Source organism: Pundamilia nyererei, unplaced genomic scaffold (assembly GCF_000239375.1).
Source record: "Pundamilia nyererei isolate P.nyererei 1_Seehausen unplaced genomic scaffold, PunNye1.0 scaffold00047, whole genome shotgun sequence".
NCBI classification, from domain to species: domain Eukaryota; kingdom Metazoa; phylum Chordata; class Actinopteri; order Cichliformes; family Cichlidae; genus Pundamilia; species Pundamilia nyererei.
In genome coordinates this window covers 447,107-474,260 of record NW_005187448.1, presented here as the reverse complement: position 1 = coordinate 474,260, position 27,154 = coordinate 447,107, and the positions used below count along the sequence as shown (strand labels likewise).

Here is a 27,154-nt window from a genome sequence, read left to right as displayed (position 1 = left end):
AACAGGAACCTTCTTGCAGTGAAGCTATGCTATCAATTTTAAAATAAATTCACTGGAATCTGTACGTTTTTAATTGACACTGCAATACATTTATTAAACTATTTGTAGAATCAAAATGCTGTTTTATGTGTATGTGAAAACAATGAGAAAGCCACAGTTTAAAATACCTGGCACACTTCTTCATTCAAATCACTCTCAGTCACTTCGCACTTCAATTCATTCGTTAACACATATTTCAAACATTTTCATCATATTCCTGCTGACTTTTTTAGGGTGTTGCAGAACTTCTGCCTTTTAAAGTTTACTGTGGCATGATGAATGAGGAGCACGTCTGCAGCAATAATATTTGTAAAGGAGAAAAGGAAACACAAAGATATGGATAGAGAGGGAGGCTTTCTGCATATTTCAACAAACAAAAAAAACTTGCTGGTGTTAAAACAGCCATCAACACAATGATACGAAGGAAAAGCAAAGCATTTGCAGTAAGCCCACGTTTGAGCGTGTACTGATGAAAACTGATGTCAAAGCACCACAGCAAACCATGAAACATCCCTAATTACAGGGCTTTTGACGTGTAGCCACTTTGCATTTAAATGGAACAGCTATAGTAAACGGGGCATTTTTAGAGAACAACTTCACACCCAACTGGAGTGTGCAACAGGGATGAGCTAAAAGCAAGCATATTGCTTTAAGTCAATGCTATAGGGAGGAGTACAGCACGTTATATGCGGTGCAGAAAGATCCTCAAACCTTGTGGTCACACAAACATAAAAGATTATGTATATTTTTAGAACAATCACATGCACGCATACACCCTGATGGCACTTTATTTGACCTTTTGTGCTCTTTTTCTTAAACTCAGCAAGTGGCAGAGAGGGAGAAGATAGAGAGAGACCTTTAATTTGAGGACATGAGAGGAAACAAGGAAGATGAGAGAAGACCTTTATGTGTATGTAATTGGTCTATAGAGGAACTGCCAGCATGCGCACCACAGGTGGCCGCCAGCCCGGTTTAAATAGCCATCCTCATTAAGTCCTCTGAGACATGCCGTGCAAACAGAAAGAGAGGGTCATGAGTGGCATCTGGGACCAAAAGTACGATGTTTCTTTAATTCATCATTCCCATTTACTGCATAGTGCAAGTTTACACACGGAGGTACTGTATACATGTTCAAAGACAGTGATGAAAACTCTGATTAGCCAACCTCCAGTCAGTCAACGATTCGCTCTCAGTGTTTAATCACAGACTTCATTTCTAATATGGCTGACTGAACTAGAAAAATATTCAGCTGATTTAAAGCAATAAAACTGCCAGTCATAATATCACTTCCTTTTTTTTCTTTAGTTACAAAAGTAAGTTGACTGACTGGACATTAGACTTTTTCTACAATTAAAAGCAGAGAGACCAGGCATTGAAAGGTTTCTGACAGTTCTTCTCTTTAGTATGACAAACCTTCTAAAGCTGACAAACAGCTGCTGACATTATGGTCAAATGGCAGCAGCCTCCTGTTGTTTGTTTCAATGTCCAACCCCCATAGCAATTTGGAAATGAACATCAACACAAACAGCTATGTGGAAAACAAGATTGTGGCCTGCACTGCGATGCTGCACAGCGATGTCCTGTATCTCACGTATGACTGCGACACCAGCGCCAATTATACTTTTTCAATTCAATTCAAGGGTGCAGCCGTCTACTGCAACTGGTTGGGGAATAAAAAACACCGTGGAAGACAGCCGGAAGTTAGAGCTAGCTTCTTCAATAGTGTTATAACACAATAATGTCAGCTCAGTTACTTGTTTCTCCTTTTCTGCTTCTTGTTTTTTGTCCAGATATAGAGTGAGAGTGGTAGATAAGTGGCACTGAGAGAACAATATCACATTGTGCTGAGCTCTGTGCTGAGAATGTCCAGCAAGTTGTCTTTTTAAGTTACATTACAATCCACTCACACGTGGAGCTGTTGAATTATTATTATTATTGGTTTGAGAGTTTGAGAGTGTGTTTAGGCCCAACACTCATTCTCCTTTTGGCTCCATCAATTCCTGTGGGAGCACGTCTGTTTTTCTTTTTCTGTACAAAAATAATAAGATGCTTACTTTATCTGTCTCTAATTTATTGATGAGCACTTGGAACTCAGTGGATCAACATCAACACTATGCACTATTGCCACTTCAAGCTTTTAAAATATTCATTTTAGTATAAAAGGAATAATTAGAGAGTTTATAATACAATGTGCTGCATTTTTCTCTAAATAGAGTGAATTTAACTCACAACAGAAAGGTTTCATATGCATTTAAAGTCAGGCTACACTTTTTAAAATAATGCAGTGTGTTGCTGTAAAAGTTGGCTTTACGCACTTTTTTCTGCAAGACATTAATCTTCCTCTCCTTGACGTCCAGCATGTCCTTCATGTCTCTGATTTCTCCCGTTAGTGTGCTCTTTTCATCAGTCAAGTCCTGCAACTGTTTGGTCTTCTTGGTCAGGAACTGCTCCTTCTCCTCCAGACGCACTCGCAGAGCATCTACCTACAATTAACCAAGACAAGAAGTTAAGTGCAGATAGGCAGGTATAACAAAACTGTAAAGGCAGATCAATAGGGACACCGAAAGCAGCATCTGCACAACACAAACACTAACAGACAAGTAGCAGGAGAGAGAAAAGTGGACGCAATCTTCAGACAGGGTGATAGAAACCAGTATGCACCATATCCAGAATTCATACACAGTCAGACAGACAGGCAACCATACAGGTTGAAAGTAATCTGTAAAAAATAGTTTTAAGGCAGACCGTTTGACGATGAGCGAGAGCTGAGTGACTGACAGGCGAATGTAGAGAAAAGAGGAAGCAAAAGAAGATTAAGAAATGTTACACCGTGATTTTTCCCAGTTCTCGGTCAGGTGGCCCACATGTTATTATTCAGCGCTAGAAATGACATTTCTCACATTTACTTGTTGACGTTTGGAAGTAGTAAAAGTTCAACTCTGACCTAATGTCCATGATTTGAACCACTGAAGCAAAGTGTGTGTGAAAGAGAAAGAGCCAGGAGCCTGTCCTGTCGTTTGTTATTGAGAGTGTTGTGTGATTGGGCCGGTGCTGCCATAGATCAGACCGCTCACACGCTTCACACTCACACATAGAAGTTCGACGTGTCTGGCTAAGTGTAGTGAGATGAGAGATAGCTGTGCACGTTCCAGCACTACTTATTGGACTTGACATACGCAACCGACTCCTTGTTTGTTCTTCTGCAATTTCACTTTATTCCCATGTATAATTTCAGGGGTGTTTCATTTGACTTCAAGAGGACACACACACACATAGATGAAGGGAAGTAACATGAGGCTTGTTAACAGTCATTACTTGGACACAACGTGAACAGTGTGAAAATAGTTAAAGCAAAAACTCTTTTGCTTTCAAACTTATCTCCCAGGTATTTCACAAGGCACTCACTGTGATTCATAAAGGGAGGACTGAGGGTTTCTGATTAGAACTAGAACGACTGCTATTTTGTAATTGTGCAAATGCCGAGAGAAATTTAAAACCACAAGAATTCAAGACAAAACAAATAATATGAGAGCAATCAGAAGAAAAACGTCAATAGCAAAAAAGCAGATATACTGAAGGCACAATTGAAAAGTACAGCTGTGTTGGAGCACAGTTCCTCCCTGCAGATATGTTTATGTACCTGCATGTGTAAAATGAGAGTGCGCCATGCACTCCAGAGACACACAGAGGGGGCCTGTCACTGTGCCATTAGAAGCAGGCCAGGACCCCCAGGTGTAAGATGGCGAAGTATTTATCTCATATTGCTCCTCTGGCAGACAACCAAAGTCTAATACTGAGAACGGCTCTGTCCTCCCAAATTCACATTTACACACAAACGCGCGCACAATAGTGGTGTTATCACCAATCCTTTGCACGTACAGTATACATGCACATACTATGTGTGTGTGTGCATGTTTGCCACTGCATTTATGTGCATGTGTGAGAGAGCGAGAGACCTCCTCCCCTCCATCTCCACCTGGCAAGGAGCAATTTAGCAAGAATGTAGCAAAGGGGCCTAACAGGAAATCCCTGCTGTCTCACCTGCACTGGCCCACTAAGCTGTGATAGTGCTACACAGACTAATACCCTCTTAAAGCACTCAGCGCTGCGAGACACAGTGCATGGAAAAACAGGGAGAGAGTTGGATGATGAGATGCGGAGGGACAAATGAAAGGACAGATAATAGTAAGGGTGAAAGCAAGGGACGTAATAAATGAATGAAGGTGGACACAGCATTTGGACTGAGCATGTTAACACCACCGGCATACTGCTGTTTCACTGGCTACCACTCCAACAGCAGGAAATACTGTATGGCTTTATCAGCTGGCACACATGCTGAGATGATAGACGGCTAACTGCACACAGTGATTAACCTCTCTCTTCTCCCTCAATTTCCGCTCCAATTTTCCTTTTCTTCTGCTGCCCTTCTTCCTTGTGTCATCTTTCAAAAACACCTCTCGCTCTCTCTCGCTCTCTTCCCCTGTGGCTACCACCTCTCTTTCAACACTCCATCCCTCCAACCATGCTGCACACTCTCCAGGAGATTTCCTATTGCCATTTAAAGGCAACGGTCCTGCAGCGAGACAGAGTGATGTGTCAGTGTGAGAAATCCCTGAAGTCTTCAAATCAGGTTGTCTTTGGTACAGACCCACATTTCCCCAAGCATAACATTGCAGGTTTGCGCCTTTCAGTGCAGATTTGAGGGAGATGATATGCAACACAGAACTCCTGCTGTCTCCAAGACAACCACGGTATTGATTCTACCTACACGAGCGGACACCAGGGACTATATCCTGTTTTGTAATCGTGACGTTTCTTTAGCAGAAAAGGAGAAAGGTCAGGGAGAGGAGTAGAAAAGCCGCTGCTGTCCAGCCTGGCTTCGTTCAAATCTAAAGGGAACACTGGAGACTGCCCTGAGAAGTTCTGCTGAGTTGATGAATTAAAAACACATCTATATCACCCCACCTTCCTCCAAAAAAACCCACTTAAACTTTCCAGTCCCTCACTCAGCACCCCATAATTTAAAAAAAATATCTTGATATGTTTTCAACATTCTGTGGTTGCAAAACTATTAATTCTTGGCAAACCCCGGATTTTGTTTAAATTAATTCATTCCCAAATTTGTAACTACTCTAACGTGTGCACACATATGTATATTCAACAAATCTCAAGGCACAAAACTGCATCTGTAATTAAATATGCAAACAGCACGCACAAACGCATAAACACACTCTGATTAAATTCCTCCTTCTTGCTTGCAATGACAGCCAAATGTAGGTTCTGGAAATCGGTTAGCGGAGTAAAACAGAGGCTTAAAGAAAACAGTTTCACTGTTTGTCCTCACCTCCCTTTTCCCTGCCTCACATTTCATCATAAAAGTTTTTTTGGCAGGCAAATCTGCAAAGGTATTGGGCCCATCGTCGGCTCTGGGCCGCAATAAACAACACAGGGACTATATGAGCAGACCACAGTCAAAACAGCAGAACCAGAGAGAGTGAAAACCTGTAAGACCACAGCCGAGGTCTGGGGACACACCGACACTTGCGCAGTAACGTTTGCACTCTCACTCACACACTTGGGAGTCCAATATTGCAAATAGAGTCTTAGGTTGATCAGAAAAACATCCGTCATGTTTTCCATTGTCCCAATCTCAGTCTTTAAAAATCTATGACCTTTACAGAAGCTCATATCCAAACCATCAGCTATATTCATTTGTGTGTGTGTGTGTGTGCGTCTTAAAACAAGTTTGAATGTCACTTGAACTGAAAACACACCATTAAAGCTCTTAAATCCCAAGGAAAGGGTCTGATGAAATGTATCTAATGCCTGAACTAAGATCTTCTTGGCCTGCTGTGGTGCACCACACACAGCTGTGTCAGCTATTCACTTCTCTGGCTGCATCTCTAGCCTTTATAAATACACCACACGGCACCCATTAGATTTAATTTATTCAAAGGCCTGTGCAGTGAAACTCATTATCTCAATTTATGGCCTAATTCAGGTTTGTCAAGCCACTGATGAGCCCAAGTCTGAATTTCATCACTAAAATATTGAAGACAATGCTAGACCACCAAAGTCTCGCATGCTACCTATCATCTCTTTGGTGAGATGTACTTTACGCATCGAGACAAACCAACACATATGATGCAGAAGGAATGAGAATGAATGCAGACAGCTGGATTTAAGCAGCCTGTCGGTGTTTTCATGCTGACTAATATCTGCATTATTAAAGACTGCTGAGAGGTGAACAAAAAACCCACGAGGATATATAGAGAACAGTAACTCACACCGCTGGTATATAAGCACCAGGTTATAGTCTTTTATTTATACAGAGCGGCATCAAGTGATCCATAGTTTCATGTTGATGTAACTGAAGCCTTCAATAGATGTCGGGAGGTTACAAATACTGTAAGAGTAGCCGCCTGAAGACCAAAGGATGTTTTTTGTTTTAATTGTGCATGTCAGTGTGTGAGCGTGTGAATAGGGGGGCGTTGTCAGATGGAAGTATGAAGAACTTTACACAGAAAATGTAAACAAGCCTGGACTTCTAGACCCTACACTGTTTATTTACACACAGAAGGCACTTAAAGACCATTTTTATAGTGTTTGGTACTTTTTCCCATGTCCATGCAGCTCAAACCGAGGACCACCGGAGTTCGTAGGACTCCTTTTTGGGGTATTTCCTTCTATAGAGGAGGAACTGCCTCAGCACAAGAGGAACTTTGCATGATGTGATATATTGTGACTGGTCCTGACCAGCGTTATTGTAGTTTTACATCGTTATTTCATTTTAATTATGAAATTACATTTTGTTTTACTAGTGTGTATTCGCTCATTTCAGTTTCGCATATAAGACAAATTTATAGAGAACACAAAAACAACACTTTTGACTCACATCCTGTCTCAATAAATATATGCTGCAGTGCTTCCCTGTGCTTGTTTTGACAACTGATTTGACTAAATGATCAAAGACTAAAATGTAAGATATCTCCCACCCATCCGTCCATCAATACATCCATTTATATATTTTATAACACTTTTTCAGTTCACAGTCATGTGGAGCCTGTCCCAGCTGTCATAGAGCAGGGTAACACCCACCAGGTCAATATTTCACATATACTTTTTATTTTTTATTCTCAAGTACATAATATTGCTTCTGTTAGTTTCTTTAGGGTAACCAAAACATTTTTTACAACTAGTTTAAATTTTATTTTGGTTTTAGTTAACTGCAATAACTTTGTTTTGTACTTAAGTGTGGACTGAATATTTGATAAATGGTGTTACAAGTAGGGATCCTCCTTTTTCCAATTCCAACCCCTCGGCTGTGGTTCATCTGCCAATAACAAATACCCGTTTTAAATGAATAATCTGTATCCCTCACTGGCAGGAAGAGACTTGTTTTTTGTGTGTCTGGAAACTTCTGAATGAACAGAGTCAAACATGATTTTAAGAAACTAACAGAACCCAGTATGAGCTGACTTGCATTACCAGCTGCTTACTGCTTCCGAGTTCCTATAAGAAAAGAACAAATGCTGCGAGGCATGTGCTTCCCAGCACACCTCCCTAATGGGTACCTACACCCAAAAATGTTTGGTCAGAAAGCAGCTACATATGCCTACACAGATAAACAAGTGCATGCATGCAAACAGAAGTTTTCATCTCCACCTGAGCTGGTCATCCCAGACATAACAAGACTGAAGTTGATCTTTACGGAAACGTGGGAAATTCCCTGTCCTAGGGCAAAGGCTGTGTCATTCGAGGGGTGTCATGAAAGCTGAGTTAAGGCAACAGTCAGAGCTCTGATCCGGACTCGTATAATGGACAGATCACCTCAGGGCTGACTCGGGATAATAAGCGGATATAAACTGGCTCACAGCAGGGGCTGCAGGGTGGAGAGTGGGACACTGTCTCATTGAACACCATAACATCTGCTGATAAAACCATGGCAACACAGCTGTGTGCCTAAAGGCTACGAAGGGAACATGGAAAAGCACAGATGTAAAACAAGACCAAAAAAGACAAGGACACACACACACACACTGACAAAAGGACCTTTGTCAGTGAATGTTTGCTACCAAAGCATGAAAGTCATTAATGTTCATATTGTAACAGTGGATGGTTTCATGACATTGAAAAATATAGGGTCACAGCACAAACTCTCATCGCACGCCGCTGCCTCAAACCCTCTTTTGCCCTCCATCCATCATCATTACATCCTGCCAACAAAGACACAAAAAACACATACACAACACACGTGCGCATGTAGAGGAAGAGCTGCTGCAGGCGTTCCTCCTCATTAACACTTGCTGCTCCTCTGATTATTTTTCCTGATCATTTCCAGCACTGCATGCCAGTTCCTACATCCTGTTTCAAGGGAATCCATTTCCTGTCAAACACTAAGCAGTCACTCTGGCAAACATGTGGAAAATAAATGCTGGTCTGCAGTTCCTACAGTAGGTGCCTGAAATAAGCTTGATTTCTACTTGATCAACGAGTAAATATTAGCTGAGTGTCTCACACACAGTCACAGTCTTGAGTAAATACCCAACTTTGAACTAATAATGAAACCTGAATGCAAGTTAATTCAATGACAACTAAGTATGTTGTCATGGAGATGAAAAAATTGTTGTCAATAGCCTTTTAGCCAAAAATGATATTGTAAAATCAACAGAATTATATCAAGTCTGTCAAACTCACTATGCCACAGTCAGGGGCAGCTGAAACATAACCACAGTTATTGCAACCATGTACAACAGACGTGCATTTCATCGCCTTTGAAGTCGTCTTATCAGTGACTTTGGTGTCTCAAGATAACCATAAAAAAATCACTAACACAGAGACAAACTGCTACCGGTCTGCTACCAGTCTGCAATTAACTGGAGTCAAGTTGGCTATTATGTTTGTGATGCTAAAGCAATTAACTGTGACTAGCAGAAACCTGTTGCCACCTACATACACAGAAATGTACATGAAACAGAAATTCATGTTTAGTACTTATATTCAGAGTCCAGGCAAAAGCTCCCAAATCTGAAATAGAAATCCATTAATTTTTTGGAAAATAGTACCAGTGTTCCTGCATGACGGGGTTTTAACAGCAAATTTATATATATAACCTCAAATAGTCACGTCAGGGTTGGTACTTTGTCTTTGTTTGTGAGTTAGGCAGCAGTTATTTACAAAGCTTAGCCAGTCGTTCTGAGAGTGATGGCAGTCATTTAGAGAACTGCTGTCTGGCGACAGGCTGCCTCGTACCAGGTAACCTGCACTATGGAGCGTACAGTGACCACTATTCTAGTTCATCTTTCATCTGTATACTATACCAGTTAAAAATATATAATTTCCTTAAAACTCTTAAAGAGTTTTGAGCAAAGTATAAACCCTAAAGTAAAAGTTGAATTTTGATCATTTAAATGTGCTGGAGGGGGATAAAAAATGAAACAGACACACCTCCCCTATAAACAGGAGTAAGTAGAGGAGTGGAATATGTCATATTTCATCTAGTTTAATTGTTCTGTTCGGAGACTTTTGTGTTAACAAAGAGCCGACTTACTGTAAGCAAGAGTGAAAACTGCTTTCGGAGTGTATTATTGTGGCGTGGAGTGTTTGTGTAAGTATGTCTTTGTCTGTGTGTGTATTTGGGTATATGTGTGTATGAAACTGGAAGTTAAGTGGTCTTAGCAAAGCAGGGTGACCCTGAGGAAAGAGGAGGTCAGAACAAAAAGAAAGGGGCTTATTGTCTCTGGCTGTCTCTATCACCACCTCACGGCCTTCTGGTTAACCACCTGCTGACTGACTGTAGACCAAGCAAAGCCCACATTACTGTTTCTGTTTATGGGTGTGGATTTTTCTGTTAGGTTTCAAAATAGAAAACAAAAATATGCAGAAAGATTACAAACATTTCCCAAGGACCTTAATACGGAAAAAATGTCACACAAACGAAAGCATTCGTGATGAAGCACGTGTCACGTATACTTGGACAGCAATGCTAATGCGTGTGCAGTCGTGCTGCGTGCACACATGTGTCCGTCCACTCATTAGGTCACATTTATCTCATTCGCTGTGTAAACCATTAAATATCTCATCCCCATTCTGACCGCTGTAACTCCACTTTATGGCTTTTCCACAAGGCCTCTGAAGAACTTGTGGGGGCTTTATTTTGGACCGTGCCATGTTTGTTCTGGGGGGCCCGATGCTGCTACTCACACTGAAACCCAAACCACACCGATCTACGAAGACGGGAGCACGCTATTGGGTCTGAGAATGGTGACCATGGTCAGTCGAGTTCAGATGAGATCATAGAAAAACTGTCAAGACCTGCTGATTAGTGGTCAGCAAATGGGAATGGAAGTGTTTCCTGTTTACTTAGTCCGATAAGCTCACTGTAAGTTTTAGGGAGCTCATCAAGTTCTTACCTTTGTTTAAACTGTTTTTTCACCCTTTCTCATTCCTAATCTGTTGGTAATGTGGAAATAAGGTGAAATAAGGAGTCGGCAACAAAATGTGATAGAATAGAGACGAAAGCACGAGGGAAAAGAAACTATGAGCAGAGGGAGCAAAAGTGAATGAGGCAGAAAGAAAGACAGTAAGCGAGAACGCAGCAGGGGGATAGCCCAGGGTGGAGTTTAACCCGGGCCCGACCACATCTTTTCTCCGCCTCACTACCTATATGAACCATCAATCAGCTAGGAGAACAAGGAAAGATCAACACAAATAGTCCAGCAGGGACCACAGCACACCGCTCCATCGAATCACTCACTGACAAAAGCCCATATCCTTAAACATCCATCAAACGGCGCAATTCTCTCACTTTTCACTTCCTCTTGTCGCTCAATCGCGTCTTGATTCATTCCCACTTACACTTCTTTTTAATTTTCCTCTTGTTTTCACTATTCATCACTGCCACTACCGTTGATGTTAGCAACTCATCTTTTAGTCATTTCTATCTTTTACGACTCATTACATTCAACCTCAAAATGAAAACTTCTGACAGACACAGCAAACGCTGGTGATGAAAGAGAACGCAGGATATTTGAGGTCAGGTCTGACGAAGCTGAAGTGAAATACCGCAGACGGTGTTCTCTCCAAATACAGATACGTTGCCACATCCCAAAGTATGCATTAAAGGCGTGCTGCTGCTAACACTTCTACTGGCAGTCGGTGAGGAACAAAATATCAAATGTTATATTGCTGTGCAAAGTTATGTGCCCGATTAAGACTTGAACTCCAGCTTCATGTCTAGACTTCCCTTTATAGGGTAAGTTGCCCCCAACATGATGCTTACCCAGCGATAAATACAGTCCTGTACAAAAGTCTCATTCTTCATATGTTTCTAGGAAAATGGGAAATAGATGGAGTGATTTACTGAAATGGGAACATAAACATGGAATAAAGAAGAGTTTGTGCAATTGAAGGTCAATATTTTGTATCACCACCTTCAGTCTTCAACAAAGCGTCTCTTAGGGAAACTTTCCTATAATGGTTTTATAAGTAGCCTTAAAGAATAGTTATCCAGCTTTCTTGAAGGACATTCAAAGCTCTTCTTTGGATGTTGCTGCCTTTTGTTCTGTTCTGTGTCAATATGATCCCACACTGCTTCAATAATGTTGAGATCTGGGCTCTGGGGAAGCCATTGTGTGCTTTGCTATCCAGGTATTGCTTTTACTGCATTGGCAGTGTGTTTGGGATCAATGTCATTTTGAAAAATAAAGCCACTGCCAATCCGACGCTTTCCAGATGGCATTGCATGGTGGATCAAAATCTGATGGCACCTTTCTGCGTTCATAATTCGCTCAGTTTTTCAAGATCCCAACACCTCTGGCTGAAATACTAACTAGGAATGAGTCTCCACTATGTTTTACAGATGGCAGCAGACACTCAGTGTTATACTTCCCTTATGACCTCGGATAATTTGACAGTTTGGATTCATCATCCAGACCCGCTGACATTGATTTTCATCCAGTTCTTGTGTAACCTGGCGTCGCTCAACCTCTCCTCCCTGTAACACTTCCTTCAGACTGGCTCCTTGACAGCCACCTTTCCACTGAGAGCATTTCAGATGAGGCTTTGGCGAACAGTAGCTGGATCGACTGAAGGGCCCGGTGCATCTCCCAGGTCTTGTGTCAACTTTTTCCTGGATTTCTTTTCATATAACTAAAGGACACGACTTTCAGATACTGTTCATCTGCTATAGATATCGCTTTTTAGCCCAGCCACTTCTTTTTGTTCTCCACTTGACTTAATTTGGGGTTATATAAATAAAATTGAATTGAATTAAACTTGTCCAGTTCCCTCAAATGTTTTAAGAACACATTGCACACCATGATGAGATATGCAAAGGTTTTGGCTAGCAGGTCTTTGAAAATTACCTTGTAGGTGAAAAAATATTATTTTTTATCTTTGGCATTTGTGTTAGAATCAACAAAAAAATGGGAATACACAATGTGTTTATGCATCTGTCATGTATAGACACAAAAACGGCTTTACCCCTTGAGTCAGGTGCCTTTATGTCCATAGAAAAACTCAGAAAACCTGGAAAGCTATTGCTCAGGAAAACAGTCTGGTTCTCCTACAGCAAAATCTAAAGAAATGAGGAGTAACTTATTACTATTGCAGAGTGCTGCATGTAAATCAAAGTACAATCATCATGAAAAATTTAAGCCTTATATCTGCAAAAGACATTAATACATGTGACAGTGAAGTTAAGAATTCTAATTGATTATGTGTTTAATCAAACACTGCTCACACAGAGAAGGCCAAGAAACCATTTGTGTTTAGATTTTATTAAGTACACATCAGTTAGTTGTGCTGCCAAACAGACAGGCACACTCAGTGCAGGGGATTTTGGGAGGGGAACCAGAAGGTCTGCAGTCTTTGCAGTGACAACCATCGAAGAGTCGAGTGTTGTGTTTTGGTTGGATTTAGGTTTGATGGGGGAAAGAAATAACTTTTTTAAGCCAAATATTTTTGCAAACTAGCTTTCCCCATCAGGAATTACATTTATTATGCACTTTATTTCTGTCAATTTTCTTATTTTGTCATGATTTGCTTTCATGTTTTGCTTTGCTTAACACAGCCGAGCTTAGAGCCAATAAAACCTGTATTTTAAGGATCATTATTTTGCTTTGGAATGTCGACTCCTATCAGAGAAAACTGACAACGCAACTGAAGGGCAGGTCCATCCATCCAACAGATATGTGACAGTTAAATCAAACTAACAATCCCAGCCCGATCTGGCCTCTTTTAAACAAATGTTCATAACATTCAAAACAATCTTCTGACAGAGATCTAAACCTAGTCCAAGAAAGCCCATGGCAGCTGGGGCTTTGGCCTTGTGCTCTGTTGCTGGCTGGTTAAATATGCAGGAAGGTCTCTGATAGGTTACCTGATCTGGTAGAGTATCATTTCAGCCCCGCATTGTCCTGATCAAGGCAGGAAAGACACACATCTACTGTATTAAAGTTTCCACAGACACAGGCAGGCCCAGAATGCTCACACAAAAGCGTACACACACTATTTTCCACATTTTCCAGTTATCTGGAGACAGATTCAATCACATCCATTACGACGCTGTCCTTAACTTTGATTGACAAATAAAATGCGCTTCCATTTTCTCATTCTGCTGCTCACAGGGCCGCCTCTGTTCAGGGGCCATTCCCATCTGCTTCTAGAGACAAATCTGTGAGGTGAAGCTTCTCCTCGTGTCTCAGAAACCAGTCTTTCTCTTGGGGGAATGTACAACTGTACCAATCAGTGTCATTCATGATGAGACCCACCTGGCACACATGCATGCACACACTCTTGTATATGAGCGTGTGATGTGCCAGAAGTCGTGTGTGAGACAAAAGAAAATAGGTGGCTGAAAGAAAGCTTGAAAGAAAACTGCTGAAGGAAAATGGAAGGAATGAGGTGAGTGGGGGGATCTTGTGGGAATGGCTGCCATCTCTGGCCAAATGATTGACAGGCAGCAGAGGAATGCACGGCCACGCCGGCCCACTAAAGAGCTCTAAATATCTTTACTCATCCTCTGGTTTGCCCACTTAGTCCAGGAAACCTAAGCCATTCCCAAGCAGGGGAAGATGCCACTTCAATAGCAGGAAAAATTACTTGAAACCGGAGATGAGAGTCAAGCAATCAGTCCTGACAGTGTAAGTGTTTCTGTGTGTGTCTGTGTGTGACTGTGTGTTTATGGCAGTCAGGATCTGATGCAGCCCAGAGGCCCGTACTATGAGGTCCCCTCTCATCCAGGACACTTCAGGGTCTCTTGCACTTCTTACCAGGGTATATCGCCATGGTAACTTGTGCCCTAATCTGCCCCAGAGCAGACAGATTAGACATCAGCAGGTATGAAAACACTGCATCATCCGTCCTGCACCTCTGTGCACAGAAGGGACTAAAGTTTTTTTAATAGTGTCTAAGTCTTTGCATTTTCCCAGTAAGAAATCATTTTAATTTCATTCCCTGACTTTTTCCCTGTGCGCTGCAAACAACTTTACAACTACTTTGTTGTTCTAAAAGCCTTAATAAGTCATCCTAGGCCAGCCTGGGTCTGAATTCTGTTTTCGTATTCATTCACTAATTGCTCTCAGACCACTAAACACCACCTGCAGCCTAAAGAATAAAAAATAAAACTGTCTCGCCCACATATCATATTAATTTAATGAAATACTCAGTTGTATTCCAGCAGATTCTCCCGTGTCTTAATGTCAAAGCTATGAAGGCAATAAGTCTGTTAACTTACACAGTCTACATTTCTGTCGGATTTCTTTCCTGGCTTCAAATAGGCTGAACTTTATTAATATAGCAGGCTTTTTTCCAGTCGTACTGACCAAAGTGGCTAAAGTGCTCACGCATGCACTACTGTACAGTACTTTTCCTCTCACACACATACTCACACAGCTGTGTTGTTTTCAGGCTTTATTGTCAGTTTAACGCCTTCATATAGTTTTATCTTCTTGTGTAAAACCAGCTGCTCTGCTGCCATCACCACCCCTTTCAAATAAAAGGAACCCTGGTTAACTTAACGAGCTGATAACTAGATTTGTGTGACCACTTAGCCCGGCTGCTGATGTTGGTACAGTGATGCAATCTATGTCAGAAGCATTTGAGGTGATTACATCTTTCCCTGGCGTGCATCTTCAGTTCTGCGTGAGCATTGCATAAGCAGATGTAATTATTTCTACTTTACTATCAGCTTTTCCCACTGAAGTTAAAAATTACACCGTCTGCGGCAGTAAAAAGGATCTGTCCAAAATGCAAACAAAGCCAAAGCATCCATGAACCACGGGCTGCAGAACCCCTGTTATTTTGGTGGATTTAGACTGCAGCTGGCATGGTTCTTGTCATACTTGTTGGTTTTGTGGTGCTCATTTGTGTTTTTATTTCCCCCTTCAGTGTTAGATGTACGTTTCTTGGTTATCTCCTGTTTTATGTTTATTTTTGACTTCCCCACCTTAACTGTTTCCACCTATGCCCTGGTCCCACGTCAGTCGCCTTTCCCAATCAGACCCATGTGTTCCTGAGCCACGCATCCCCTGCTTCTTCAGTTTGTGTTTCATTTAGCGTTTGTCACTTTGTAAATGATCAGATTTTGTTTTCATTTTGAATATATTTTGGCAGTATTGGGCACTTAATAGCGATTTGTGAGAAGCTAATATTGCTTGGTCAGGCCCTGTTCTCCTCACACCCATGACTTGTACACGCATACATTTTTTTAAACATGCATTTTCAGTAGAACAAAAAAAAAGGGAAAAATGCACACTTACAAAAACCACCCACTGAAAACCAATTTCTTTTCGTATGATGTATTCAACTAACTACAAGGGCCAAAATTCCTTGCACATGTATGGACAATTAGGCCTAATTTTGGCCCAAATTGCTTCCTGTAATGATGAGTGGACATAGTTAGCAGACCACTCTCAACTGCTGAACACAAAGAGATCTAAAGTATCACTTCCAAGTCTAGAGAGTTATGTAGAAAAATGCTAAATGCTCACCAATCCCCACCTCCCCCCCCCCCCCACACACACACACACACCTATATCTCACTAAATACAACCGACCTCCATCTCTAACAGCAGTGATAAAATCATTAGAGCCACAGAGTTTAGAGCTTCAAACATGACCAAGAAAAAGCTGCCAGCTTTCTTCAGCCCTCTAACTGACCCGCCCACACGCACAAACCCACTGGTGGACTAAAGGAACCACACGCATGGACATTTTTTCCACCCACCTCAGCGGCCGTTAGAGAAACAGAAGGAGAAAGAAACACAAAACAGAAAAAAGCAGGATTTTTTGCACACATACAGTTTCTCTCCTAACAAAGACCATGCAAAGTTACTATTGTATGCACCAATAGATGCACAGTGGTCAGAACGGTGTTTCTTCCAGTCTTTATTACTGCAGTGATCTACAGAGTGTCCGTCTCGTGATGTGTGTATCTTTGAAATTATTTTCCAAGAAGCTGGAAAGCGGTTTAGTGCAGTGTCAGTGTTTGCATGTTTGTGGCTTTACTGGTGTGTGTTTGTATGTCTTTGGATTTTGCTTTTCTCCATGTGTGAATGTGCACACACTGACCTCTGTCTGGAGTGTATTGGCGCGCTGCTCCTTGGCACTGAGCGACTCTTTTAGCACTTCGATGTGCTGCTTGCAGTCCGAGTTCTGATTGGTCAGTGTTTCTAGTTTGGTCTGCAGCGCCTGCATCTCAGACTCCTTCCTGTTCAGCTCCTGCTTCAGCTGCTCTATCTGACAATCACGCAAACACACACACAAACACACAAATAAGGGTCATCAGTGAGATATACTTGATATATACTTGTAGATAAGACATGCATTCAAAAATATGACTTTTCATTTAAACCAATGATACACCAATGATACAGATGTGTCAGACTAGTGCATATAAAAGAATCTGAATATCATGAAAAGTTTATTTTTTGTAGTTTAATTTAAACAGATCAGCTTTTCACAAAAGCCTTTTTTAGCTCACAGAAACTGAAAATCATAAATCCAGCATTTCAAAATTGTTAGAATTTGGAGTTTGATTGAATTCAAAGAGTATACATCTCATGTGTTTCTTAGCCTAGTTCAGTTCCCACAACCACAACCAAGGGGAAGGCTGGTGACTTGTGTGAGGCCTGATGACCTATGCTCTCCACAAAGAGGGTAAACCACCGAAGATCATTGCTGAAAGGCAGGCTAGGAAAGTTTTACGCTTAGCCTTAAAAGTACAGAGAGTAGTGATAGCGTAATAATGGAAATTTGACTGGAAGGTAAATGCATGGTAAGAAAAAGGACACAAACAAAGAGAAATCAGAAGATGTCAGCTCAAGAACTTGGAGTGGGCTGAGGCTGCTGTCACACTTCTAATAGTGTCTTACCTGGATTGAGGTGAACTAGAACTGGACTGCTACTTTCAGATGAAAGTTAATTTTGTGTTTCATGTTATTATTGTGCTTCATCGGCCAGAAGCCAACCCCAAAATATACACGATGAAGGCTTCCATCACAGCAGCCTGGCCTTCAATAAAACCTTAGCAGTGCCACAAGCTTTTTGCCTCCATGCCAGACTGCTCTGACGCAGCAGTTTGTAGCGAATGAACCAACACTGCAGGAGATGGAATTTTGGAAGTGATTTCTTTAATTGTTGTCAGGAAATGCTTTGGGGATTTCTAATTTTCATGACTTAGAAACCAACAAATTGAGACAAAAACAATGACCTGATATCTTTCACTACACGTGTATTGACCACAGAATATATGAACATGTGCCTTTTTTAATTAAACCACAAAAAAGAACTTTTTCATTATATTCAAGTTACCTGAGGTGCAAACTGAGTCTGACCTCCAGAACAAGCATATCGAACACACTATTTTAAAGGCAACAGCAGTCTTAAGCTGCTCTTTAAAATAGAAGTGAGTAATACATACAAAATTACATCCTGTAAACTGTGTCACTGATTAATAAAAAAAGGAAATCTGAAACGTCTCTGATGCTGTGACTCAATTAGGAAAAGCAGAATGTTTTGTTATCTATTTATTGCAATATAAACACGTCAGTTGTGACATATTTTGTGGAGCGATGATGTCCTGGAATCATCATCAGCCTTATATTATCAATCCTCACTTGGAGGAGTCCCAGACCTACTGTGTGCACACACCCCAGCCAAGAGACAAACATTCACAGGGAGACGGAAACAGATTTGTTTTAAGGAAACCCATATAGGACATAACAGAAAACCACAAAGGAAATAAAATGCTCTAACACAGAGTGGTTTCTGTGCTCAGGCTTGCTATGTAGAGAATACTGTCATCTGTCTACTGCTGCCAAAAATGCACAAAGCTGATTTGAAGAGAGATTTCTCAAATTGCATGAGCAAGGTTCACTTCATAAAAGGGGGATTCTGACTGGCTCAGCATCTGGCTGATAGACCTTCAGTCACAGAGACAGCATATGAGAAATCCAGCACTGAGATGAAACGCAGGGGAAAGGAGATCGAAATATGAGGCTATGCAATAAGAGAGATCACTGCGGTGACTGAACACTAAGAAAAACAAGTCAGGAAATGAGAAGTCAGTGCACTAATGATAAAAAGGCATTATAATTAAAATAAGGAGCAGATATTTCAAAGACTATTAAGCTATGAAGAAATAATGAGAGAGGAGAGAGACTAATGAGAGGGGTACTTCTGCTTGTTCTGTGATCCAAGGCTGTTGGGTGGGGAGGAAGGTGGGAGCTGGTCTGATGGAAGACACACATGGTGACAAGGCCTGCTCCTACAAAGACAAGAAAACAGCAAGCCACTAAAATGCAGCACAAGCTGTGTGCCCAGCCACTCTACTTCACACACTGCACTCCTCAACCACACAGCCTTGGCTTGCGAAAGGGTAAGCAAATTTACCTGCTCCAGCTCTCGCGTACCCTCTAACACGTGTTCGCATTCTCCAAAGCCATTTTTGCAGTGTTTGAGCAGATCAAAGTCCAGAGGAGAAACCAGAGAGGACAGCGATGCCGCCCTCTCTGGTTTCTCTTATCGCAGTCCCACCTCAACACCAGTCACCAACACCGCTGAAAGACCCGGACCCTAAACACTACCAGCATGTAGAATGAATCGGTGCATATCCATGTGCGTGGCGACTTGCTGTGTTTCTCTGTGACTGTACGAAGAAAGACGAGCCACGGGAGAACGAGCCGGGGGCCATCGCTGTGATGTATATCACCCCGGGCCGGTATGGGTGAAGAGAGAGCTCTTTCCTCTGTTCCTCTGCCGTTGTAAGCTCACATTCATCTGTCAGGGCCCCATTCATAAAAACATCTCTTTTATGATTGCATCAGGAACTTCCCCGATGCAATGATAAATGAGCCCTACAATGAGCACCATTAATGAACCAAATGGAGCGCAACTCATGGGCCTCAACCGTCATGAGCACTTGTCTTGATACTCAGTGAAACCTGAAACTACATTTTTAACAGGGTTTGGATACATACAGCATGCGTGTGCGCACGTTCATGTATGTGCATGTCATCTGTGCGGCTTTAGACACATTTGTGCGTTGATGAATAAACCAGTATACGGCCTGGGATAAAAGATTCTTAGTCAGGAAACCGACACAGCGCACTGTTAACTGATCGTTCCTGACAGGAGGCTTGTATAATGCTTAGTGATCACACTGAAGTCCAGGGCAAATAAGCAAGTACTGCTTTTCACTACTCACAACCTGGCTTTAAATATCAAATAAGAAATACATACACATGTAGGAGTTCTTGGCACCCATGCAACATGAGAGGCTTAGTGCGAATGCAGCTAGAACACACAATACGAAATACAGATTCATGCAGTTTGCCAGTTAAGATTTTTCCACATTCATCTTGTTTCCCCATAAACAAGCAATGGCAACATGCAACATGCAACAGTTTCTGGCCTTCTGGCTATTTATACTTGAGACAAACATGCACGTCCCGGATCACGCGGCGTGGAGTCATCTCAGGTGGCATGCAAAGATATTCTACCTTAGTCTTCATGAATTTAGAATGGCTCTTGTAGACCTCCACCTGCTTGAGCTCATCCTGCCTCTCATCAGAGTGCAGCAGGCCGCTGGTCTTTAGCATCTGGACTTCATCCTCTAAGTCTCTGATGTTCCTCTCCAGGGAAGAGATCTTGGTGTCCTGCACCAGCAACAGTAGGCAGGCAAACAGTCAGCAAAGACCTGGCCAAGAATATTAAGCTGTGGGGCTAAAAGATAGATTACCTAGCGCGTGCATTAGTAGACAGTTAGCGCTCTACAGATACATTAAAAATGTGATTGATAGAATATCCCTTGGTTGACATATCTCTCTACCAGCATGTGTCTGTGTAAACATATTTCTAGTATGTTTGAGTCAACATATTAATCTAAATCACACAGAGATTTCATATAAACCAAGTCAGTGCATTTACACAAATCCTCCGATATATAAATGTAATGTACAGTCCTATGTCTGAGTAAAATGTCTGGAAAAGAAGGGGAAATATTTTGGCAGACATTGGTGTACAGCCAAGATATTATTCATCTGCAGAGCCTATGAGGGAATAAAAGGGTCTGTCATGGACAGGTCCTGAGGTTGTTTAGTTGCATAGTTTCAAACATACATTAAATGCAAAACCTTGGAAAAGAAGAGAAAGGTAATTTAATAAGTGGAAGCAGATTGCATGTTGCCATCAGCAGAAACCATAGGCAACATGTAAGCATCTGACCTCTATTACATCCTATGACATCAGCCTTGCCTAGCACATGGTGCTGCATAAAAGTGCACACAAAAGACCAAGGAGAAATGCATAAAGCATATGCATATACAAAACACACACGCACAGAAAGAGTCTATGCAAGGATGCAAACTTTCAACATGTACCCAGAAAAAGTCAAGGTAAGGCACTCAGACAGTGAGTCCTCCTGCCGCATCCAGTTCACACACATAAAACCATAGAGACAAACACGTCTATAAAAATGTCTGATTTTGATCTGTTTCTCCTGCACAACAGAGGGGGAGGAAGCAAAATGCATATTTTAGCATATAAAACATTCATTAGAACTACATAAAAGCCGGATCTTAAAACCACTGACATAAAGTTTTATGGGACATCCAAGTTGCATTTCAACTGAATTCATGGTATTGAAAGCTAGAAACAGAAATACTGTATGAGTGTTGAGCTCACAGCAAGACCAAAGGGTGTCGACTCAGTACTGTACCTGCCAGATAACATCAGGATCAAAACAAAAAGGGGGGTTGGTCGCCTGTAATTACAAAGTGGACACATCCAACACTTAGACGAAGCAACACACACACTGAAACTAATTTGTGGACACTACATGTCACCGCTGATTACAGCAACAGCAACACAGGGTAGTTTAACAAAGCAATCACGCATTACTAACAACGCTAGAGATGACTTTCTTTTGTTCTTACTCTCCCCTACAATACGTCAAAGCCTCCTGGCAACTGTGTTTGTCTGCCCGTTTCTAATGAATTCAGTCAGATTTAATTTAGACCCTTTCTCGCCTTAAAAACACCGCGAGGCACCATGAGCTAGCACATGTGCAGTCTGTTAATAGGCAGACAAATCACAGAGTATGTGTGAAAAATAACTGTGGTTTTGCTGTAAAGGATCCACTTTTAAAGCAAGTGTTTGCTGAATGAACAATAAATGTGTGTGCGTGGGTGTGCACATGGACACATGTGGAGGCAACTGCATTTTTTCACAGCACTGACAACTTCAAAGGGCTGCGATGAGAGTGAAAGCTTCCATATGTGACATTTGAAACAAATTGAATAAGTGCTCAACTCCGCATGTGCCAATAATGGACTTTACTTGGGCATGGCTGCCATGCAGATGCAAGGTAAAAGTTCTCCAGACTGTTTCTTCATGTTCATCTTTGCAATATAGAGAGATCCGCTGCTGTTACGCGCATTCTAGGTGTACTTAAAATGATGTTTTGAACATGCAAATGCAAGAGCAAATAACACTGCTGAAATAAAATGGTGACATTAGCTGGATTTAAAAAAACTGTTTCATATTTATGATAAACGGCCAAAAACTCAGACATATATGAATTTCAGATAAAGCTATTGCACCAGTACACACACTCCAGCACATTATTACTTAAAACAGCTCTTGCTGTGAGAGTAACTCTTAGTCCTACCTTCATATCAATGACAGTCTGCAGAGCCCTGGTTTTGGCCGGATCGGCCTGGAGCTGGTTTCGGCGATGAAGCTCCTGGGGAGGGACCCGGTAAAAATAAGCCTGACGGCTCATCATCTTTAACACTTTCTAAGAGCGTCAGAGCTACTTCAAAAGGCACACCGATCAGTGTCACCAGTTTTATCTCTCCTACATTGTCCTTATATCATCTTTTGTTATGTAACATTACATTATCCACTACTCTGTCTCGAATTTTGCAAAACAAAACAAAGTTCATCTATGGTCAGCTGGTGCCTGATCTGAAGCTCTCCCGTTTTCCATCTCCAGCAGCAGGTGTCTATTTTCTCTGCCCTCTCTTCTTCTGTCTTCTTTTTCTGTCTCGGTTTGCTAGCAGGTACCTGACACACTTAGCTTTAGGTCATTTGAATCTGCCTCTATCCTGCTTTCAGCCTCAATCTTTCGATTTCTTATCTCTCACTTGTTCTCTGGTTCTCTCTCGCAGATGTCTCTGGCATGCTAAAGCTCTTGCTTAGCAACACTTTCTGCCAGCACATGCGCTAAGCTTTTTATATCAATAATTAATGGTAGCTCTGACCTACAGCTATGCCTACACAAAAAGCACACAAGCTAACAGACACACACACATTCCTACACATTAAAGTTACTGTTAGAAAATGGCCCCACACTTCTCTACCATCACTGAAGCTTAGCTTTAAATTGCCTCGCCACTACCCGAGCATCCACGAGTTTAACATCTCATTTCTGTGCAGGTACATGTGTCTAACAAAGATGCCATACAAAGACGTGCCTGCCTAAATTCATTGAAACACTACTTCACAAGGACATTGCTGTGAGCAGTGTTGTTTTTAAGAAATGCAGTTTTGCACCCACAGAGTCAAACATGTTTACAACACGAGCGCCCAGCACAACCACAGTCTGATCTTCTCGCCACCAAGCGGCTTGACCAGAGCACGGAGAGGATCAGTTTTGGTAATGAGGGAGTGGCCCTTGCCACCTCTGTGATACTGTGCTTTCAATCCCCCACAAACATTTGATTTTAAGGAACCGCAGAGCACCACTGTCGTCTTTATAGAGAACTCAATGTATAAGATGTTTGTGCGGGACTGGAAACCGCTACAGTAAACTAATGAATGACAAAGGTGATCTATAGAGTGAATCCACACATGTATTACTAATAATCTAACCACAAAAAGCACATGCTCAGTGAATTCACCATTGAAAAGTTACCTCTAATATTACACTAACAGGACAGAAAATGCTTAAAACATTAAAGTGTTTTATTTTGTTATAACTTTGCATCACTGTTCATGCATAAATGTACACACCAAAGCCTAAAACTGAGAAGACTGAATGCCCTGAAACAGCTCATCATGCCATGAAGCATAACAATCATAAATAAGCAACAGGTTCTGCCAGTGAGTGGAAATGACAGCAGACAAGGACCTTATCCACTTGTCCGTGTCGGTTGTGGATAAGGAGGGATTACTGCTGTCAGAGCATGCCTCCCACAGACTAGCATTCCCACTGCCACCACAGTTCAAGTCCTTATTAAAGTGACTGATTTGTCACAATGCGCATGTCTGTCTTTTTGACTGCCTGTACACTTTCTTTGGTTCCTCTGAGAAAGTGTGTCTATGAACTTGTTATCAGCAACAGTTCTGCAAACTGTTGTATCTCTCAGTGGGGAAACGAAGCCCTGCAAGAGAGAACGTCATCAAAGACCGTCCTCTCTGCTCCACATGTGTCCGAGGGACTGAGCATATGGAATGAATAGGATCAAACGTAACACTATAGCAATAAGTGCCGGCATCCTGAGTGAAGGATACGGTCAAAAGGTTCAATTCTAGCCTCAAGGCAATGGTGTCACGTACAGCGTGCACACACCGAAACATGCACTGATAGAGACACACACACATATATGTATGTTCACTAATCGCATTCCTATCCCCTCACCATCAGTGAGAAAAAAGCCAAAAACAAAAGGAAACAGTTGCTTGCCACAAATGTGTCTGCCTATCGGCTCGGTGGATTAAAAGTTTGAAAAGATAAATGGAAAAACTGCGGCGATCAAAGACTTTTGTTGGGAAATAGTTGGAGGTTGCAAGGTGAGGAGAAGCTTTGAGGGGTGTAATCTTGTCCTGATAAACTTTTCCACTCAGACATTCTGGGAAATTAGCAGAGCATGGCAAGTAGGTGGTGCCCATGTTTTGGTGAAGAAAAGGGAAAGTTGGTATACGTGTATGCATGTGGGTTTTTTGCTGATGTTATTTGCAGTAGTCTTCGGATGGTAGCTGAGATGGGTTTCTATAGCAAAGGCTGAAAGTTTGGCTTCTCAAAAAACAAAACACACTGGGATGAACAAAAGAAATAGTGCATAGACAAACATATCCAGACAGAGAGGCAGGATAGACATCAATATTTTGCTGCTGAGCTTGGTGGCATGAGAAAGTAAGCAGAAAGGAAAAGCGGGAAAAAGATGAAAGAAAAAAGATTTGCTGACACGAATTTCCACTTCATTCCAACATGCTGGCATTGGAAAGCTAAAGAGATAAAGGCATGCCAAAAAAGCAGCAGAAGCTCTGAAGCCAGTCATGGTATATAAAAGCAGAACAACAGGGACTCCTTTTTCTCAGCAACAGAGCAGTGCGCAGGCTTTAACGATCACACCGAGCGAGATACAATCGGGGGCCGAACTTTAGAGCCCCGGCTGACCATACGGCATCTGTAGTAGGTTACGTATAAAGAATACATGCCATCTCCAAGTAAAAAACTCATTGTGAAAGTGTGAATGTGTGTGTGTTTGGACACATTTGGCAGCAGGTCAGGTCTGGGCAGGAACAGACCAGTGGTGAGGCTGTTATTATTGGGTCTGCAGGGACCTGACGGCTGGGGAGAGTCAATTAGGCCCAGATTTATGCCTCTCAGCGTGTGTGTGTCTCTGTGTGTGTGTATGTGGTCCCATCACACACAACTTTGGCTCAGTTTGTGATTGTAATCGCTGCAGTGGTCAAACTCTGATAGAACACTGCCACTCTGTGGACCTTGCTGGTACTGCAAAAGTTCAGGTGGCCCACTAACACTTTTTAAAAGTGACTAAAATGTGTGGATCCAAATCATTTTTAGTCCAGATCAGTCTATGAGTGCTATGAATGGGCTGAGAAACATGTGCCAGTGTTTCTATGCTGGATTTGTGCAATTAAGGTATTCGGATCAGTGACAAAATTGAACAGGAAACACAAGTGAGAGAACACCCCTGTGCACACAACATACATGTGACAACATACATCAGCAGGTGAAGGAGTGATGGAGTGCGCTCTCCATCCGTACACACTGCAAATCCACACATAAGCACAAACAGCTGGTTCAAGTGATTTAACATATGGCCGTCGGCTGTCCTGGATGGTATGCGGAGAAACATCCGTCAGTCCTCTGATTTTCATCATACAAACACACTTTAATGGATGTCTCCAGCTTTCCTTCGATAAAGCACAGAGTTAAGAAGGCCACTTTATTCCAGTAAAAAATGGGTAAATGAAAATGAGAGGCAAACTGAAAAAAGGGGCGTTTATGATCTCAGTTTAAAGTAAACAAGCTGAGATTTAGATTTAGATGAGGAGTAATGGGTGCGGTAATGAAAGGAAGTCGGGCTAGTTTCCTGTGGAGCTAATCAAAAAGCTGACAGCAGTGGTCCCAGATAGAGGCAACAGCTGAGCTACCGTCACCGACTCGCCTTTGCAACGTAAAGCAAAAATTACAAGATGCCTTCACAGGAAGTAGGCTACTGCTTGGATAAAACAACCTCTGAGCATTTTAATTCATCACCACCCACAAAGTGACAAATGCATTAAACTACTTAACAAATGTTTAAGGCAGTGGTGATGAACGAGCTACACTGAAAAACATATTAAAAAATGTTGAAACTGTGAGGAGCTTAAAGGGAGCAGCTGAAAGAAGAGAAACATGATGGCAGCAACATGGTTACAAAAAAGACCAAAGCTGGAGCAGGCAAAGTTATGACATGTTACACACAACGAATATGTGGTGGAAAATTTCACATTTAGCTAAATGGCAACAGGTCGCTAACATGTTTGGATCTACAAAGAACATCCAGAACCTAAAACTGCAAAGGAACTTGGTGTTACATCATTAAAAGACTACGATAATCTGATTATCTGATTAATGTTTTTTAAGAGGCAAACCACAAAATGTTGCTGACTGGCAGTATGTAATAGAGATCTCTACACAGGCTCGGGAAGTAACTGGAGACTGAAAACTGTCCTCCAGTCTGCCAAAACAAAATTTTACATTTGTTTTGGAACTAAGAGAAACGACATCCTGGCAGTTCAAAAGGCAGCGCCATGATAGTGAAAAAAAGGAGGCACAAGTCTGTCTTAGCAATTTTACCCACCGGACGTGTAACATTCGTTGTTAAAAATATTATTTCAAACTCAGGTATCCTTAATGCAGCCATTCACACCAATTCACTATCAAAATGTGCAATATACAGTGATTTTAAAGGCCTTTAGTCTGACCAGTAAGAATACACAGAAGGGGGCCTATTTACTGAATGTTTTTTTAGCATTATCTATGTTTTGCTGCATTTTAAATTATTTTATATTTGATAAAGACGTTTGCACACTTGACCAAATAATACGAGGAGAGAGAGATTTATCTGTAAGTTTGACTGTATCCCTTGTGTCCGCAAACTAGGCTTGATGATACTGTACCAATCAATTAATTAATGTTTAAGTTCCTAACATGTTTAGATGGAGATCTTAATGAGTCAATAATAGTGACACTAAACAACAGGAAAAGGTTTCCACTTTCTTACCACCACCAAATTATTTTCTTGAAGGCAAAAAAGGGAAGAAACATTTCAAAGACATCATATATTAAATGTGTATATATATATATATATATATA

At 41.6% G+C, this 27,154-nt stretch overlaps 1 protein-coding gene across 3 annotated transcripts in view; it reads right to left on the bottom strand.

Moving 5' to 3' along the window:
• LOC102195210 (ERC protein 2) overlaps positions 1-27,154 on the bottom strand; it is a 159,138-nt gene that overhangs the window by 122,050 nt on the left and 9,934 nt on the right. For 2 of the 3 annotated variants that reach the window (XM_013910740.1, XM_013910741.1), the window contains exons 5-7: positions 20,043-20,198; positions 16,612-16,779; positions 2,355-2,522 (exon numbers count right to left, since the gene is read on the bottom strand). In XM_013910740.1, the coding sequence (XP_013766194.1) occupies positions 2,355-2,522; positions 16,612-16,779; positions 20,043-20,198 (492 nt within the window). The remainder of the gene's footprint in view (positions 1-2,354; positions 2,523-16,611; positions 16,780-20,042; positions 20,199-27,154) is intronic. The other variant, XM_013910742.1, reaches the window with a different exon arrangement.